General features: G+C 37.2%; 1 protein-coding gene across 2 annotated transcripts in view; it reads left to right on the forward strand.

Moving 5' to 3' along the window:
* LOC150085684 (vesicular integral-membrane protein VIP36-like) overlaps positions 1 to 20289 on the forward strand; it is a 236019-nt gene that overhangs the window by 118918 nt on the left and 96812 nt on the right. For both annotated transcript variants that reach the window (XM_090373444.1, XM_090373443.1), the window contains one exon: positions 12061 to 12222. In XM_090373444.1, the coding sequence (XP_090229570.1) occupies positions 12061 to 12222 (162 nt within the window). The remainder of the gene's footprint in view (positions 1 to 12060; positions 12223 to 20289) is intronic.

The raw sequence follows: 20289 nt of genomic DNA on the forward strand, positions 1-20289 counted from the left end.
GGGCTTGGATCAAAAGTACTGCAAAAACCTTGGGAGGTGCATTATGGCCACAAAAGCCGATGTGCCAACAACTACCAAAAAAAAAAAAAAAAAATATTGCCATCAGCAGTAGCTGCAAAGAAATGATCCTGAAAAATAAATGGCATTTGCTCTAACGTTTTTGGCTAGAATGGAAGTGGATGATGCCTGGCCATGGAACATTCTCTGGGGAAATGAGGCCCATGTTTATCTCAATGGGACTGTCAACGTTCAAAACTACCGAACATGGGCTTCAGAAGCATTGCATGCTATACAGCAAATCCCATTGCACTCGCCAAAAATCACCATCTGGTGTGGTATGACTTCAAATTTCATCCTAGGGACATACTTTTTCGAGAAATTGCACCCAGCAGGAGCAGCCACCTGTTCCGTTACAGTAAAAAGATATCATCACATGCTGAGCAGTTTCAGTATTCCTCAACAGCAGCAAAGAGGATGCCTGGATGAGACAATTTTTATGCAAGATGTCGTACAACATCATATCGCACGATATCGCTCCTTATATCGCACGACCAGTATAGCAGCTTCTCCGGCATCACTTTATTGCAGAAAGAGTCATTAGTCATTTGTTTCCCATTGCATGGTCACTACGTTCGCCTGACCTTACACTGTTTGATTTTTGGCTGTGGGGAAAGCTCAAGGTCAATGTCTATAGAGGAAGTGTCTCTAACCTGGCCGTCCTAAAGGACAATGTAATGCTGCATGTGCAGAACATTATTCCAGAGATGTTTCATTCTGCAATCAAGCACACTGTGCATTGAATGCAATTTCAGGTCCAGAACAATGGTAATCACGTCGAAAACCAACTCCACCATCAGTGACATCATCAACCATTGGGAGTAAACTGTCAGTGAGTTTGAAGCTGTGAAACCATTTCCTCTAGCAGTTTAGTTGTTTCTTTCTGTTTTTTTGCAAAGAGCACAAATAAAAATTTGTAATTTCATTAAGGTTTGTCTTATTTATTTGTTGGTACTTTGTCATGTCTTTCCTCTTGTACAGTGCCATATTATCCCCTATTGGCAGATTTTGGAACTAATTTTTTTTTTTTCATAGGATCCTTCTGCCCATGCCTTGAATAGTTTGCTTACTAATTTTGTTGGCATTTCGCTTATTACTTAGGAATACTTTAATTATGGCCACCCTGTATATATATTTTTTTTTAAAAAAAAGTATCTATACATGTAATAAGTAAAAAGATATGTGCACATTTAATGGTTTTTCAAACTGGTAAATGGAAGAAGTTAATAGCTTTATCTTTATATTTTATGCCTGTGACAGGTTTTTTAATTTTACACAGAATTAAATTTTTTTTTTTTTTTTTTTTGAAAATAAAAGGTTCAAAACACATTTCTTAAATATTTAATTTTTCTTATTGAAAACTAAAAAAAAAAAAAAAAAATGCATAAGTATTGTGATTCATTAAGAAAAGTTGAAATAGTGGCTTAGTATTTTGTGGGAGGTGCCACCAGTGGTTTTCCACATCTGTGCCATGGTTCTTTGTGAAGAAGTACAGAATCTCTGTAGTTTGTGTAAGAGTAGGGTTATGTTCTGTTGTTGTCTCTGGCTTCTTGGCCACAGGGCCCCTTATGGGACCCTGCATTGCTCACCACTGGGAGATGAGCTAGGCTGCCCATTATATGCTGGCCGGCCTCTGCCATGGTCACCTTAGCTTCCTGACAGAGGCCAAAAAAAAAAAAAAAATTGTTGAAAGGAGGCACTAGGTAAAAGAAGTAGAAAGGTTAGAAGGAAAAAGGAGTGGGTGGGCAGATAGGGGAAATTGTCCACCCCAAATTAGGTGGTTTGGGAATGGGATTATTAAGTTACAGGGAACAGTTGTGGGATTGCTGGCACTCACTAAAGAGAGTGCCAGCAATCCCACACCATATGGTTCATCCTACCTTTTGCAGGTTTACAGCTGTATCCTGCACCAGAGGTGCCAGCAAGAAATCCTACCCTTATGGGTTAGCACGTAGGCCGGAGTCAACATTTGGGGCTATCCCACTCCACTCAGGGGCTGGTTGTTGGCATTTCCCTGTAAGTTCTCTAAGTTTTCCCTGCTCCAAGTTCTGCTAACTTGTTTCTTCAGGTGGTGAATACAGCTTGGGCATATTTAGTGAGAGCTTTGTATGAATCTTCATCCTGGAGTAGGATTCTCTCATAATCTCGGGGGTCTCCCCTGAACTTCAGTGAAGAATCCAAGCCTGTCATCTTCATAGGTTTGACATTCATATGTGATGTGACCCCCATGTCTCCACAACACCACAATGGCAGAGGATGTCCATTTCAATACCTAGGGCAGTTAATTTCTGTTTAAATGGACCATGACCAGTTATGATAAAGGTGACTTGTAGGCCAGGTGAGTACCAGGGAGAGGGACTTTAGGATAAGTTGAACTTTTATATGGGAGAAAACATTTGGTTATTTCTCCCTTGGGCGTGGTTCCCCAGTCTTTGTAGATGATTGCAAACTTGTCTTCGTTCCTGCTTTGTGATGTCAGCTAGGTCCAGTTGTAGGTCGAGTATCTGTGTTGGAATGCCTTTCTTTATGCATGAGAATAGTCCGTTTTCTGATGACCTTGAGGTAGAGCGGCAGGCAATCCGTAATTACCTGAGGTGCTGGGGTACTGACAGTTCTCCATGCTCTGCAGATAGATAGGAGCATAAGTCGTATCAGATCCAGTTTCCGCTTGTTACTCTCCAATGAAAGCTTCGTACAACAGATTTTAGCACCATAGCGATGATTGGGACATAAATAGCTTTGTAGATAAGTGAAAGAGCTTTGTGCTTTAGTCCCCAGTTTGCTCTGCTAACTTGTCTTATCATTGCGGCTTACTTCCGGACTTTGGTTGATAAGCATTTCAAGTGACCATGAAACGTGAGTCCTGAGTCTGTGTAGAGTTTGCCATGTGCGAAACAAAAAAAAAAAAAAAGCACCGCTATGTTTTTAGCAATTAGGGACACTACTGCAGAGTTAATTATTCCTTGCCAGCAATCTTTCATTTACCCTTAGTGGCAGCTATATTAGCTTCTAGCTGTCCGATTATTTTTTTTGCAGTATGCATGTATATATATATTTTGAACAGTCTATCAGTGCTGCAAAAAGTTACATCTGTATATGTACAGGTTCTTTCGAAACACTAAAGAGACATGCTATCATCCATCAACTGTGCTTTTTAAGCAGTAGTAACCATTTTTTATTTATGATAGTTTCTAAAACTTGCATAGACTAACAAGGGTTAGAAGAAATTCTTGAATTTGGATCCAGAAATTGAATCCAGTTATGTATTAGTAGTGGAAAAGGATGTAAGGAAGCAAGCTTTTACATCAACAAAAAGAAAAAACAAAAAAAAACTTTCCCCCTCCCCCAATAATTTGTTTAATGCTTTCTTAAATTTATCCAAACTATCCATTTTCAAAAAAGAACATAAGAGTTTTTGTTCCAACAAGCAGTTACCCTCTCGATGAAAGCAAATTTTTGCACATTTGTTCTGCAGCCATCTGCTGTCAGTTTGTTTGTCACCTTGTGAGTGTGTGCTTCAGTACTTATTAACATGCATGGGTTGAAGGCTGAGAAATCAGAAGATACTTGTTGACATTAAACTTGAATTTCTGCATATTTTAATTTTTGGAAAATACATATTTTTTTTCATGTATATTTTGGAAAATATATGAAAAAGGGCTAGCTTTCTCTCATCATTTGCCACTGCCCATGTGCCCAGGAATGGGCACTGGGCAGCAGACATCTCCTGGACATAGCCTTTCTCATGGTTTATGTATGGTTTAATATTGATGAATTTGAAAAAAATTAAAAATACATGATGAAATTAACAAAACTTACTCTGAATCCCCTTGTGAATTCCCTCTGCACAATAGTTTGTCACTAATTTAAACTAAAGAAATGTGACATTAATATATGTGAAGATCTTATATTCACATATTTTAATATGGTTTCTGTAGTCTAACGAAGAACCCTTATAATGTCACATGGTTGTCTGTCCGTCCATCCATCTGTCACAGCATTGTATCTCTGGAACCACTCAACCTAATGACTTCAGATTTTACAATCTGAAGTGGACCAAAATAATGCCATATTGATCATTGTTGACAAAAATTTGTCTGTGAAATGGGGGGGGGATAAATGTGGGACGACAAAAATGTTGCCAACAATCTATAGCTTATTATATGCCGTTGGAAAGAGCTCAACGAGTAGGTTTAAAATATAATTTTATAATATTTTTAAAATTAAAAATGGCAGTGCCAGACAGGAAAATGTGAGTAATTTTTGTGTCTCCCCCATCCCTAATGGAGCTAAAAACTTAAAAATCTAAAAATTTAAAACATTAGCTATGCCTTATTCGATGCTTATCAAGGGAAAACTATTCCAATTGAAATCTATCATTTAGTTTTTGTGTAAAATAATCAATTATTTTTTGCACTTTGATGGCACACTTCTTTGTAATAACTAACTCTCCTTTTGGTGACAGAAAGGTTGCTAAATAGTTAGTTAATAATTCTATAAAGGTCATTTATAAATTTTGCGATGAGAAGTATTTTTTTTTAACACTTTTCAAAGCTGCAGTTGTCCCGGCAAGGAGGTACTTAGAGAACCAGTGTTGAGGCAGTAGTGGTGGGGAGTCACCTGCGCGAGTCTTGCATGGCCCTCACCCGCCAGTTGCTTCACCCCAAGACTTTAATCGCTTCTCCAGGAAGAAGTTGGCATCGCTTCTCCCACCCTTGTCATTCACAACAACTGGAAAGACTCAAATAGACAAAGTTTTCGTTAGTTCCTCAGTTTTAGGCCAAGCCGGGGTACTAGAAAATTTTTTCAGTTACCATAAAGCACTCTATTTGAGATACTACACTAACGACCATTCATGACTACAGACTAGGGCTTGCAAACCGGTTTTATAAACCGGTTAAATCCGGTTTTCATATTGAGTTGTTAAAACCGAAACCGAGCTTCTAAAACCGAATTCAAATATTTATATTTATTACTCTTAATGTCTAAGATGAAATCAAATGTATGGAATTATTTTGCTTGAAAAAGCAAAGATGAAGCACAATGTTCGAAATGTCAGAAGATAATGAAGTCATCTGGAGGATCTACATCATCTTTGATGTTGCATTTAAAGAAAATGCATCAGATTGACATTAAACAAGATAACAGTGAACCTCCCATAAAAATGGTAATTAGATAGTATGAATCAGAGCTGTACTACTCAATATGTTCTACGTTGATAATAATATTAGTAAAATAATAAGAGGAGTTTACCTCAATATAGTGCGTAGAACACTTCCGTATGATACCCTCCAGAAATTAAAACGAAAAAATCGACAACTTACCGGTACATTAGAGTAAAATATAAATAATTAAATAATCAATTTAACACAATTCAAATCAATTTAAAACAATTAAAAATCAAATTAACGCAATTCAAAGAATCTAACGAAAATATTCAAAACGATTTTCCTTCCTGAAGCTGCAACGCTTTTCGACCGTATATCGTGATCACAGGAATGAAAATTACCGAATCGGGTTAAACCTGATACTTAAATAGAGATTATTTGTCTTCGCGCATGCGTGTAAAGGTCCACGCATCGGAGATCAAATATGGCCGCCGAACATTAACAGAATTCTCGTGTAATGTAATTTCAACGGTTTCTGCAATTAATAGTCGCGTATAATTACGTTGAACGTTAAGTATTTTGGCTTCGTTAAATAAAAAAGTATGTATTTCGTTAATGGCATGAAAGGCTAATTCTGACGCTGCTGAACGAGAAGCACGAACTGAGGCTTCATGTTGATTTACACGAATATTAAGAGAAAATCGGGTCGAACCCTAATGAGACGAGTCGCAATCACCGCAAGAAATGTTGTATACCAGATCATTAATTTGTGTTGCGAACGCTGAAAGAACCGAGCGATTGTTCAGTATAGTGTGTAACTTCCGTATTGGCCTAGCTACAATTTTTTAAATTCGGTATCTTTAAAGAATCTGTTAAGCTGTTTGTGCCACTGTTCAACATATGGGACAGAAATAAAGTATTTTTTGATATTACTATTGTTGATTGGTGTAGTATTTTGTATCCTATCCTTAGCTTGTACCCTAATTCGGTTTATTGTGGTAATGGAATAACCCCTGTTTAAGAATCTGCTAGTTAATATTTGTATTTCTGAGTCCAAAGTAGATTCCGTCGTTGAATATTTATATGCATTAAGAAATTGATTAAAGATAATCGATCTTTTGTAGGTGAACGGGTGATAGCTATTATAATGTAGAAGCATACCGGTGTTTGTAGGTTTTCGATAGATGCTAAATTGTATTTTATTTGAGTCCCGGGTAAGCGTGAAATTTAGAAAGTTTAATGACTTAGTATCCGTATCCTCCCTTTCCAATGTAAATTTGAGTCTAGAATGAATATTAAACGAATGTAAAATGTCTTGGATAGTATTACTATCGGTAATAACTAGAACATCATCTAAATACCTCCCATAGTATGTGATACGGGTTCGAAAAGGTGTCAAATGGATCTGCTCAATCGTTGAGAGATAGATCTGACATTAAGCTACTCAGGCTCAAACCCATTAGTAATCCAAAAATTTGTTTGTATACCTTGTCTCGAAAGGTGATGTAGTTAGCCTTAACTAACAGTTTAATTAAGTGAAAAATTTCCTTAATAGGTAGCTTCGTATAATTGATCGGTGTCGAGTTTTTATTTAACATATCCCAAATAATATCTAATGTGTGTTCAACGTTTACATTCCTATATAATGAGGTAACATCTAGTGAGAATAAAGTGTCATTGTCGCCGAGTCTACAGTCTTTAAGCTGATTAAATAATGTATCGTAGTTCTTAATCCCAAATTGTATTACCTGTCTAAAGGGTTTTATAATGTTATATACATGTGTGGCTAAGGATGAAAATGCCGAGTTCCTGTAGGAAACAATAGGTCGAATAGGAAACCCAGTCTTGTGTAATTTTACCTGACCGAAAAGTGCAGGAATATTGTATGTTCTGGACTTCGATTCCTTTAACTGAACCATAGTAATGTAGTCGTTTTTTCGATACGTGGTTAATTTGTATTGATTGACCAAATTGGTTAACAGTGCCGGTCTACTTCACGATAAGTGGAGGTATCTGACACAACTGAATCTAACTTATTAATATAATCATGTTTATCTAGTATTACCACTGTATCTCCTTTATCTGCCCTCTGTATAATAATGTCCTTATTTCCCCGAAGTTCTCGTAAAGCTGAACTGTCATGTGTATTCAATTTAGGAAGTCGCGTTCCTTTTATGTTATTCACTACTTGGTTAACTTGTTGAATAAATACATCTTTTTGTGGAAAATTTCGAAGTCCAAATTCAATATCAATTACGCATTGTTTTTTAGGCAGTTTTCGAGGTGGCAAATTATAATTAAGTCCTTTGGATAAAAGTGAAATCTGGTCCTGTGATAGTGTACACGAGGAAAGATTTGTAACCCGTTGATATGTCTGTTCGTTGGATAATTGGTGAGGGGGTGCTCGTGAACTAGCTGACATATTCTGTGGTAACACGTTGTGTGTCTGTGGGGGGGGATGTCACCCAACTCGTATGAACTTGGTCGCAAGCCCGCGACAATGTGTTAGAATTCGCATGAACGTGTCTTGATCTATCCGATAATGTTTGCAACTTATTAACGTGTCTGTTTTTTATTTCTGAGGCCTGTGCTTCTCGTAGCAAATCTATGGAGGTCTTCAATACAGACCAATCGTTCGGATGTAGATAGTTTTTTAATTTATCGTGACGCTTCCTAACCTGAGAAAGGTATTTTTGTTTATTCAAATATCGAGATTTTAAGGCAAGCTTAACAATATTACGCGGTGTCGCCAGTGTTAGTTGTTTTATGCCTGAAATTTCAGGAAGGAAAATCGTTTTGAATATTTTCGTTAGATTCTTTGAATTGCGTTAATTTGATTTTTAATTGTTTTAAATTGATTTGAATTGTGTTAAATTGATTATTTAATTATTTATATTTTACTCTAATGTACCGGTAAGTTGTTGATTTTTTCGTTTTTTCCGTTTTAATTTCTGGAGGGTATCATATGGAAGTGTTCTACGCACTATATTGAGGTAAACTCCTCTTATTATTTTACTAGTAAAAATGGTAAGAACAGAAAACTTTATCGTTAAAAAATCTATGGAAGAAGAGATTTCAAAATTAGTTGCTTTAGATGGATTTTCTTTTAATTCAATTGCCAAGATTGAGTTTATACAATCAAGCCTTCACCTTCAGAGAAATAAATACGATAAATTACCACCAGCCTCAGTGAATGGAGTTAAAAATATGATTCTGAATTATTATAAAACTAAGAAAGAAGAACTCATTCAGCATTTCAGAATTCATTGGTTTTGGGTGCACGGTATTCATTGACTCTAGATGAATATACGTCTATACAAAATAAAAGGTATATAAATGTGCATTCAAAAGACAATCATTGGTCGTTAGGTCTTATTGAGATTAATGGTTCACTTGATAGCAGAAGAACTGAGCAAATTGTGAATGGACACTTGAAGGAATTTTGTTTGAACTTGGATGAGGATATTGTTGCCTGCACCACCGATGGAGCAGCAATGATGATTAAGTTTGGCAAGAAAATTACGCCTAATCATCAACGATGTATAGCCCATTGTATACATCTGTCAGTTATAGATGTATTTTATGAAAAAGCAATCAATTATGGTGCCACAGTCTCTGAGTCTCCCAAAGACAATGAAGAAAATGAAAATAATGAAGAAAGTAGTGATGATGAAGAAGTTGAAGAAAGACAGAAAGGCATGCTTTATCAAACCGACTTTACCGATGAGCTCATTTATTTATTCAATCCAATGGCCAATATTGCACAAACTATTAACAAAGTCAGAAAAATTTGCAAGGTTTTTCGAAAATCGCCTACCAAAAATGACATATTACAAAATTTTGTTAAAGCAAAATTTAATGGGAAAGAACATAAACTTATATTAGATTGTAAGACTAGATGGGATAGCACATTCTATATGATTGAGAGATTTTTGAAATTGAAAAATTGCATTCCAAATGCTCTATGTGCATTACTGTCAACTGAAGCTGTGTCTGACGATGAATGGAAAACACTTGAATTTCTATGTGAAACTTTGTGACCAGTTGAAATGATTCTGAAGGCTATAACCTCAGAAGATACAGACTTACTTAAAGCAGAGTCTTCAATAGAATTTCTGCTTGCTAAGCTTGATACAACAGAAAACCCATTTGCTTTAAAGTTTCACCAAAGCCTTTTGCAGTGTTACAATGCAAGACAAAATTGCCAAACTGTGGCTTTGCTGAGCTATCTACACAACCCCAAAAAGTTTAGGAAAGAAGATTCAGGTTCAAGAACTTTTGATGTTCCAAGCAAGCAAGTTTTGAAAAAGCATGCTGAAGAGATTTATCAGAGATTATTTGCAAAACATTCCGAAGGAGTCTTAGCGTTGAATGAAGAACTGAAAATAAACGAACTGTTTTTTTAGAAGAATATAGTGTAATAAAGAGATTAAATAAATAGCCTTCAAAATATCTGAGTGAATTGGAAATCAGCAAAGAATTTAAAATTTTGGAGGCAACTAGCAGTAGAAGTGAAAAGCTAGAGAAAGTTTATAGAGCACTGCTGACCATTAAACCAACAAGCGTCCAATCTGAGAGAGTGTTTTCGATCACTGGTCTCTTTAACACAAAAATAAAGTCAAATCTATCACGAAAAATGCTTAATATACTGTGATTTTTAAAGGATCATTTTCAGAAAAAAGCTGAGCAATAAATAGTAAAGTAATTTCCCCAAGCTGTTTTTTTTTCGCATTTGTTTTATTTATTTATTATTATTATTATTATAGGGCTTATTATTATTTTGTTTACTATACAAGAAGATAGTTTTTATTCAAAGGATTTGAATACAATTTGTAATTTTGTATAATCTCAAGCTGGTGACTTTTTTGGAGCATTTTAATTTTTTTATTTTTTTTTACTATAAGAGGTGATAGATTTTGTTTTAAAAGATTTGATTACGATTTGTACAATCTACCCAAGTTAAATAAATACCTGTGTTATAAGCTTTTAATTATTTTCCCTAAGTCTGAGAAAATCGGTTTTAAAACCGGTTTTAAGACTAAACTTCGGTTAAACTCAGTTTTGAAATTTCTCGGTTTTATGCAAGCCCTACTACAGACCCTTCATCCTGAGTGCCCGGCACTCAGTAGTTGACCGATTTATTAGCTTATATTAACCACTAAGCAGTAATCCACTAGGAGATGTGCACTTCTTCAAGGAGATTCAGAGTTGTTTAGTTTCTTTGGGTATTTTGATGTCCTTTGAACTCACACAACTTTCAGTGATTTGATCAACGAAAGTTGTGTGAAGTGAAGTGAAGTGAAAGTTTAGTTTCTTTGGGTATTTTGATGTCCTTTGAACTCTTCAGTGATTTAATCACTGAAGGTTAGGAAGTAAGTTTCATCATTAATAATGCTATTTTATGTTGTGGGTTTCATATCATGAAATGTAAGTGCATACATGGACTTGCACCATGGCAACTGTTTGTCAAATGCTGATCAATTAATATACTTTGTTACAAGTCTACAATATGGGTATGTCTGCCAGGGGCAGAAGTAGATGACATTGTAGAGCAGACATCATCCTTTAAGGATAATATTGTCATTCATGTTAGAGAGCCATGTCAATAATTTTGCTCCTAGAGAGACTGTGCAAGGTACATTGAGTAGAATTTTTCTGAATGTGTCTGTGCTTGTTAACAGGAGAGACTGTTTATACCGGGATGGAATACACTTAAATAGAAAGGGCACAAAAATATTTACTGATGATATCAAGGCAGTGATAGTTGGGTCAAAAAACTGTTAACTTGGGGAAATACACAGACTAATAGAAGTTAAAGTGATTCATGCACTGCTTCTTTTGGAACATGTAGCAGCATGGAAAGTAAGCTCTCAGGTATTTCAAACCCTGTTTGGGATCATCATGGAACAAATAAATGCATGGGCTGTGTTATGGTAACTAAGGGTAAGAACAGGTGCATATATAATGGCATATATACTAATGATAGGAGCATAGTAAATAAATTTGATGAATTTGAAGTACTGATTAAGTTATCAAATGCAGACATCATAGGGATTCCAGAAACATCATGTCACTTTTATGTCTGTGACGTGGTCGTCATAGGTGGCCAGTGCAATGTTGAGCTAGTTTGTTATGACAAACACTAGCAAAATGGAAATGAGACTAGGAGTTTGTTATGGTCCTAATGGCTGTGTTGAGTATAACAAACTACCATATGGAAAATAGAGTGGGCCTGTAAATCAGAATGTCTTATAATTGAGGATAATTTTCCAGATATTGACTGGAACTTGTGGGTTGGTCACTCACACACTAGCAAGACTTGTAGATTTCTTGACGACTGTTTTCTACAGTAGCATGTTAGAGGGACAACAAGAGAGAGAGCGGTTCTCTTGATCTGATTATCAGCAACGAATCTGCTGCAGGTAAAAGACCCACTGTGTGGCATAACTACTCAAGTGTAAAGGGAAGGGCTTTTGCTTTCATGAGGGAAACTTGTGATCACAGGCAGTTTTTAAATTCGGTGCAATGGGACCAACTTGATGATGTTGCCAGAGGCAAATTGTAAATGGGAAGCATTCAGGGAAGTAATTGTAGAAGCTACTAGGCTTTTCATGCCAGCTAAGAAATATTGTTCAAGGCTTAGACCTGAATGGATTTCAGATGAAATAATGAGATTTCAGGCAGAGAAATAAAATTGCATGGGATGCATATAAATTATCAAGTGATGCAGAAGGGTATATGGTAGGTATAAACTATTTCAATAAAATTTTTACGTATCCTAAAACAATAATAATCAGATCTTACATTAAGTGTTTACAGAAAAAAATAAATTTCATGTAGTTCTCTCTGATTTTATAATATCTCTGAATAATATGTTTCACCTTTTATTTTATAGCATGCTCATCCATATATATCAGCTATGGTAAATAATGGTACGCTTCACTATGATCATGATCAGGATGGTACCCATACTGAAATTGCTGGATGTGAAGCTAAGTTCAGAGGAGTAGACCGTGATACTCATATATCTATTAGATATATTGGAAATACACTAACTGTAAGTTTAATTGTCAATCTGAAATAATTCTTAGGAACTATTGTTTTAGTATAAGAACTAGTAAATAAATTCTTAGTGTAGTAACTCTATCTTTAGAATCAACACAATTTGTTTTGTTGTACATAAATAAAATTAAAACATTTATTTCATAAATTAAATTACATAGTTCTCATTATTGGAAAGACTCCAAGGTGTTCCAGGTTTCACCTAATATAAATCTTTTAATAAGTAATACCAGTGAATTTATGAGCTCTGTAACAGAAGCTTATATTACAGCATTAATAAAATAATCAAGCCTTATTTGTCTAATTTTGAACCTTAATATGACAAGAATATACAGGGTGTCTCAAAAATATTGGTACAAACGTTTAGGGGAGGTAGGTAACATCTAAAGCAATGTGAATCGCATAGGAACCAATAACCGGAAACGTCATGGGAAAGTAGTAGCAGAGGCACAAGAAGCAGATATGACAGAAGACAGTAATTAGTGGCAAACATTTATTTGACGTAATATTAACAATGGAGTACGAGATGGATGCATTTCATGATGTTACAACAGATGCTCGAAGGTTCCACCATGAGACGCAATGCATGCGTGACACCGACGCAGCATGGATTGGTGGACACAGTTGAACACACCTGGAGTTTCTTTGACAGTAGCAGCAGTGCAGATGAGTCTCGCCACGAGATCCATTTCGGTCTCCACAGGCGATTCATACACTGTAGATTTGAGGGTCCCCCCACAGAAAGAAATCAAGGCTCGACAAATCAGGTGAGTGTGGGGGCCAGGTAACAGGTCCACCACGGCCAATCCATCGACGCCCAAAACACCTGTTCAAATGGTCACGAACACACCTTCCATAATGGGCAGGCACCCCGTCGTGTTGAAACCAAATGTTGCATCTCACATTTGCTGGAACATCGTAAAGTAACCCTGGTAGAACTTGTTCAAGAAAGATCTGATATTTAGCGGAGTTCATGCGGGATGATAACAGGTATGGGCCGACTAAGCAGTCACCGAACATACCTGCCCACACATTTATTGCGAAGCGATGTTGTGCTGCATGGGAGCGCACACTGTGTGAGCCCTCTGTTAATCCAGAGTTCAGAGTTGACATGTCTGCCAGCTCACAGTTCGTATATCGATGCATGCTCTTCTTGCGGCGACTACTGCTTGAAGGAGTAAACCAGAAATTTTTCCTCTCGCGAACTGATGAACAGCGCTGTGTACCGACTTATGGTGACGTTTCTGGTTATGGGTTCCTATGCGATTCACATTCCTTTAGATGTTACCTACCTCCCGTAAATGTTTGTGCCAATATTTTTGAGACACCCTGTAAAATATAAAAGTATTGATTCTGTCACATCTCAAAAACCATCTGGAAATGTGGTGGCATTGAAAGGAAATACTGAAAAACATAGGACAACTAAATACAGATATATATACACAGTTATGCCCAGTTAATTTATTAAAGTACAAATAAAATAAAATATAAGTACAAAATTCAGTAGCTTTCGGAACACGTGTCCCTTTATCAACTGACAAATTTGAATACATTACAAGCAAAGTGTGGCACGTTACTCATGCGTCATTGTTGTAGCACGGACGTGTGCTGCCTTACGCCAGTGATCATCCATCAATAAAACGGTTGTCTCTAGGATGGGATCCCATCCTAGAGACAACAACAATGACGCATGAGTAACGTGCCACACTTTGCTTGTAATGTATTCAAATTTGTCAGTTGATAAAGGGACACGTGTTCCGAAAGCTACTGAATTTTGTACTTATATTTTATTTTATTTGTACTTTAATAAATTAACTGGGCATAACTGTGTATATATATCTGTATTTGAAACTATGGACCCCAGTACTCCAGGCCCATTTGTCACTATAGGACAACTACTTTGGCTAGAGAGGTGATGTTAATTTTTAAGCATCTCATAGCTGCCATCCCTTCATATTTATGACATGAGTCCATCTTTTTGACTTGTTTTGACCCTATCTATCTTGCTATAACAGTTTTCGTTCCATCTTTTTTTTTTTTTTTTTGCAAAAAATTGATGGCAAATAGCAGAAATAGCAAAAAAAATGCAGTTATGAAGAACAAAAACAGCAGGCACTGTTAGTGAAAATAGATAGGGAAAGAAAAGGTAGTTCTGAAAAATATTACATTTTGAATTGCTGTAAGTGGTAATAATCAAAGAGAGTGTGTGTGCGTTTTAAGATATCAAGTGCACTATGACTTAAATTAAATGGATTAAAAAGTTACTCAATCTATAATTTTAAAAATTAGCAAGAAAGAAAATTAATTTCAAGAAAATAAAACTGGTAAAAATTAAAAATTGTTAAATTTTTGATTTTTAACACTGTTATTTTCAATCTGTTGTGAACACAACTGCAAAAAATACATTATTTTAATAAGAAAATGTACTTTTAATTATTTTTTGAGAATTAAATTCCTTTTGCAGAACTTTAGACATTTTTCATCACCTATATTATTTGAGAATTTTGAATATTATTTCCCATTATCTAGACTAACAGCAAGTGACATGCCAATCATAATAACTTGCATACTTCAACAACTACATTCTGTGGCATGAAGACAGATTTAACGGTTAAATAAGCTGTCATAAAGTGTAAAAAGCTGATGCATCAGTAACACTGGTCAGCATCATTTCCTCCCTGAAATAATTTCAACAGATTCTCGTAGGAAATATGTTCAAAAAACCCATATGTGCTTATAAAGTTCTTATCACCACTAGTTTTCAAATACCGTAGGTTAATGGCCAAAAACCAAGACCTATAGTTGGTTTAATCATCTTTTCCATCTATTTTATCTTTTTTTTTTTTTTTTTAATTTTTTTATGAAAACCCCAAACACGAGAGGTATTAGAACTTACAGTACTTGGTACCGTGCATGGGTTGGAGGTTGAGAAGATGAAAGAAGATATTTGTTGACATTAGACTTGAACTTCTGTAGAACGTAATTTTCAGAAAATACTTATGAAGGAAGGTTGTTCCAGAAAACAGCAGTTGAATGAATAAACGAGGAAGATGAAAAGTTGGTTCTGTGAGTTTGAAGTTGGACAGTAAATGGATGTTGGCTGGTGGCAGCACGTGTTCAGACTGTTTTGAAAGAGAGAGAGCGGGAATTATAGAAGCCAATTCAGAAGAACAGTGCCATTGGAAGTATCTGTAGAAAAGGCATGCAGCAGAAATAGAATGTCTATGAGACAGAAAGTGAAGAGACTTTGTTAGAGATGAGTCATTAATTAACTAACTGCCCTCTTCTGAATGGAATCTAAACGCCTGAGAGAGGTTTTGGGGGCACTGCCCCACGTGTGGGAACAATATTCCATGGTAGGGCTGATTTGCGATTTGTACAGAGTGAACAGCTGATTGGAAGAAAAGTAACACCGAGAGCGATAGAGAAAACCAAGTTTTTTAGATGCAGAGGAAGCAGTATTTGTAATGTGCTTGTGCCAAGACAGATTAGAAGGCAGGGTAATCCCCAAAGAGATATATCATTTTGCCTAGAAATCGGAGTGTCACCGAATATATAAGCATGGGAGCAGAAGAATCCTTTTTGCAAGATATGACAGGACTGAGTTTTAGAAGGATTGAAATCAACTAAGTTGTCTTTGACCCACTAGAGAATTACCTGGAGATCGGCATTTAAGGAATCAGTAGCAGATATTCTAGAAGTTGAAACTGATCGAGCAGGGCAAGGTTTCTCGAACTGGAAAGTGGAATGCAACGTGCTATCATCGGCAAAACTATGGATAGGATTTCCAGTTAATGGAAGAAGGTCAGAATATTTATAAGGCAGCATCGTTTTAAGTTAAATCTCATATTGTGAATACCTTTACAACCGGTTGCCATGATATTGCACTACTACGAATAAGTAATGCTTCACCTAAGGAGAAGACTAATGTTACTTATTCTCAGATAGGTACCACCACCCAGACGGCACCGATTCAGGGCTATTTGGCCCTTCTTCGGTGGGTGAGTAGGTACCAAAGTGATGCAATGATGGCAAAACAGTTATGAAGTATAACTCCACAATATGAGAAATGCCTGATCGTGTATGATGTATTTAGACTAAGATGCATTTAGGGCTAAAGCCTCAATATGCATATGTTAAGTGCAATAGCATCATCATTAATACACAGCCATTTCTGAATAAAAAGAATATATGGAAGAAGATAATTATATACAAGAGGAAAAGAGTGGGGGGAAAGAACTGAACCTTGGGTGACACCAGCATTAGTGATTAATAACTGCTTTACAATTGTTGCAAGGTTTGGTTTAGGCAGAAAGAAGCCAATTACGATATGCAACATTCTTCTCTTGAACAGCCTTAGCACATTTATTGCAAAGCCAAGGTTTAAGTAAAGGACGAGATTTTAAAGTGGAGTGTGGAATAAAGGATTCCATTCCTACAAGAATAATTTTACTGACACGATCTGACATCAGAAGTTTTGAAATAGTAATCTGACAAAGGAAACAAAGAAAAGAAATCTCGCAAGTCATCCCATTTTGCATTCTTGTAATATCAAACCACATGAGGTTGGGAATAGCCATGAGATAAAGGCTCCATTGGAGAAGTGATACTCACCACGTTGTGATCTGAGGTGCCTAAAGGACCACTCACTTCAACCAGGTACTTAGAGGGGTGTTTGTAAGAAAAAGATCAAGAATGCTGGCTATATGGTTAGGATTGTTCTGTATTCTGCTAGGTATTCTGATTTACTGGCCCATTCTATTTCTCTGTACAATTGTTTGTTGTACTCATTAGAGTCATTAGGCCTATAACACACTCCTACTCTCAACTTCGTTTTTGTCACACCAAAACTGACTCAACATTGCACTGTCCACCCCTGTCAACTGGATGCACTTCCTTAGATTTTGTGTTTCTTAACTAACAGCATAACCCTTCCTATCCTGTCTGTCCTGTCTGTACACATTGTACTCCCTAAATTTGTGTCCTAAGCAAGACTCAAACGTAAATGTGATCTCTATACATATAATTAAAAGAGGATGGGACCGATACTTCCAAAAATCATTGTACTGTGTGTAAAATTTGCTAAGTGTGAATATACTAGCAAGATTCCATATGTAGAAATTGTGATGTGATATTAAATTTCAAGAATAATTTTCAAAATCTATGCATAAAATTGACTGCAACAGCTAATATATTAGTGAAAGTAAAACTTAATCTGGCCAATGCAACTGGATGTGAGAGATGTTGCTAAATTTAAATCCATATTTTTCAGCACACGCACATAATTGTTGAGAAAAGGCTTATCTTGATCCTGTATTTTTCCTGTTTGCATGATTATTAAAATATTTCTGGAATTTTCAGTGATGAAATCAAAAGGTGTAAAGTGTGTTTAGGTCTAACGGCACCAGGGGGTTCCCTCATCTCCATGTAGTATACCTTGTCGTGTGTTACAGTATGCTGTAAAGGCCAGAGATTTAAAAGTGTATAGTTATTGTTGGGGGTAGTGTTGTGTACCGTTGTTCATCTGGCCATTTAGCCACTTGACCCCTGCTGAGGTCCAAAGTTGCCCACACTAAGCCCCATGGAGGCAGATCAGGTACATCAGTATTTTTAAATAAGTACTCTGGCAGGTCCTGCAGCCTAATTTCCTGAGGTTTCAGTGCCTAGGAAATGAAAAAAGGGGGAAGGGAGAGCTAGAGGTTGGGTCAGGCCAAAGGGGTTTATGTTATACAGTGTGGAATTAAGAATTGTGGGTGTAGGGCTAGGATAATTTTGACATGGGATGAACACTAATTGGAAAGCTAGAGGGGTGGGTGAGACTAAGTGATGGGGAATGGGAGACTGAAGGATGGGGGATAGGAGACAGAAGTATAGGGTTGATAGAGTAGATGACCCCAAAATCAGTGAGGCAAGCCCGTGCACCACCAGAAGGAAAGAGGGGGCAGCAGAGGAGGAGGACAGGGAGACTGTCACTCCCCCACCAGCAGAAAAGGGGAGAAACAGGGCCGATCCTGAACCCATGCAAGGGACCACAGGTTCAGGATTGCCATGTGGCATTGGCAGCAATGCTGCGTGAGGTCATAGTTGGTAGAGTCCAGTCTGATAAGGTCAAATTCGAGTAGTGTCAATCCTGGGATAGACAGGTCCTGCCTAGGTGGTGGAGTCATTCCAGTGGTGAGTCAACTTGGCAGGAGGCAAAGCCAAAGTGGCAGCCATGGTAGATGGAGGTGATGTTGGGGCTGCACTGTGAAGGCACAATTATTGTGCAGATTGAAAGTCTTTACAGGGATTGCAGTACAGTGAAGCAAGTATGGTCTTGACACATGGCTAGCTAGGCCATATCATTGTCTGGTTGAGTCTGATTCTGAGGTTGTGGCAGGGTTTTCCGCCTCATGAAGAGGCCCTGAGCAAAGTTAGAAAAGGCTGTATAGGTCTGGTAGTTTCAGGAGTTGTTGCTCTAGGTCTCTTGGGATGAAATGAATTTAGCATTAGCATTAGTAGAGGCATATGATGCAAGAAAGCAAGCTTATGCAGCATCAGCCAAAAAAAAAAAAAAAAAAAAAAAAAAACCTTCCACTTCACCCCTTCACTTCATCAGTGGCATCTCCGTTCTTCGAAATACCTGTCCAGCTGAGCTTTAAATTTATTTACACTATAAACTTACACAACAAGGGATGGAAGTCTGTTCCACCAACAAACTACCCGCTGGCTAAAGACAAATTTCCGCACATCTATCCTACATCTGTCTTTCCTCATTTTGAATTTATGCCCTCTCAGGTGATTATTCTGAGCAAGATGAAAAATCCCATCTGCATTGAGCATGCTCAAACCATTCAAGGCTTTATACACCTCTATCAGATCACCTCGCCGGTGCCCAGACACTGTAATTTGCAAAACTTAAGCTTTTCTTCGTAAGAGCAACCCTTTGTTCTATTCAATAATCTTTTTGCCCTTCTCTGTACTCGTTCCAGCAGCTCTACATCCTCCATGAAATGAGGCCTCCAGACCTGTATACAGTACTCAAGGTGTGGCCTGACCATTGCCTTATACAAGGGAATAATCACCTCCTTTTCCCTGCTAGAAAAATTCCTGTATATCATTGATAAGACACCATGAGCTACTCTTGCAGCCCGTCTGCACTACTCAGAGAACTTCATATCTGCCAGCACAATTACCCCCAGGTCCTTTTCATTCTCTACCACTGTCAGTATAGTACCACAGAGTTGATACGTTGCTCTGGGGTTGCTGTTTCCCATATGTAGTACTTTACATTTGACAATGTTAAACTTCATTTGCCACCTCTCAGCCCATCTGCTCAATCTTTCCAGATCCTGTTGCAGCAGCATAGCATCAGTAGTGTCCTTAACAACCCTGCCAACCTTTGTATAAACTTGGACATTAAGCTTGACATACCATCATCAATATTATTTATAAATACCGAAATGGACCCAACACCGAACCCTGAGGGACTCCACTAATAACATTAGTCCACGATGAGCAGTGTCTATTGATTACCACTCTCTGCCTTCTCTCCCTCAACCATCCTTTTATCCATAGCAGCAATTTGCCTCCAATGCCACACTGCTCCAATTTGTACAACAGTCTTCCTTCTGCAACAGTATCAAAAGCTTTTCTAAGATCCAAGTATATAATATCAAAGTTATTCCCTGCATCCAGTTCTTTTGTGGCTGCATCATAGTATCCAATCAAATTGGTCAGGCAAGACTTCCCCTTAACAAAACCATGCTGTGTTCGAGCTATAACTGAAGTCTTGTCTAGATGATCCTGCAGTGCTTCTTTAGCCAGTGCCTCCATTAATTTTCCTGGAACAGAAGTTAAACTAACAGGTCTATAATTACTTGTGTCAGCCTTTGATCCTCCTTTGTGAATTGGGGTCACATTTGCACATCTCCAGTCCATGGGTACTTCCCCTGAGTCCAAGGAAGCTCTCATAATTATGGTTAAGGGTTTGCTTACTTCCATTGCTGCCTCCTTTAATATAACTGGATAGATTCCATCCACCCCAGGTGCCTTTCTTGTGTTTATCTTCAACAATTTCTCC

Source organism: Mastigoproctus giganteus, chromosome 5, assembly GCF_048544385.1.
Source record: "Mastigoproctus giganteus isolate SK-2022 chromosome 5, ASM4854438v1, whole genome shotgun sequence".
Classification (NCBI taxonomy): Eukaryota; Metazoa; Arthropoda; class Arachnida; order Uropygi; family Thelyphonidae; genus Mastigoproctus; species Mastigoproctus giganteus.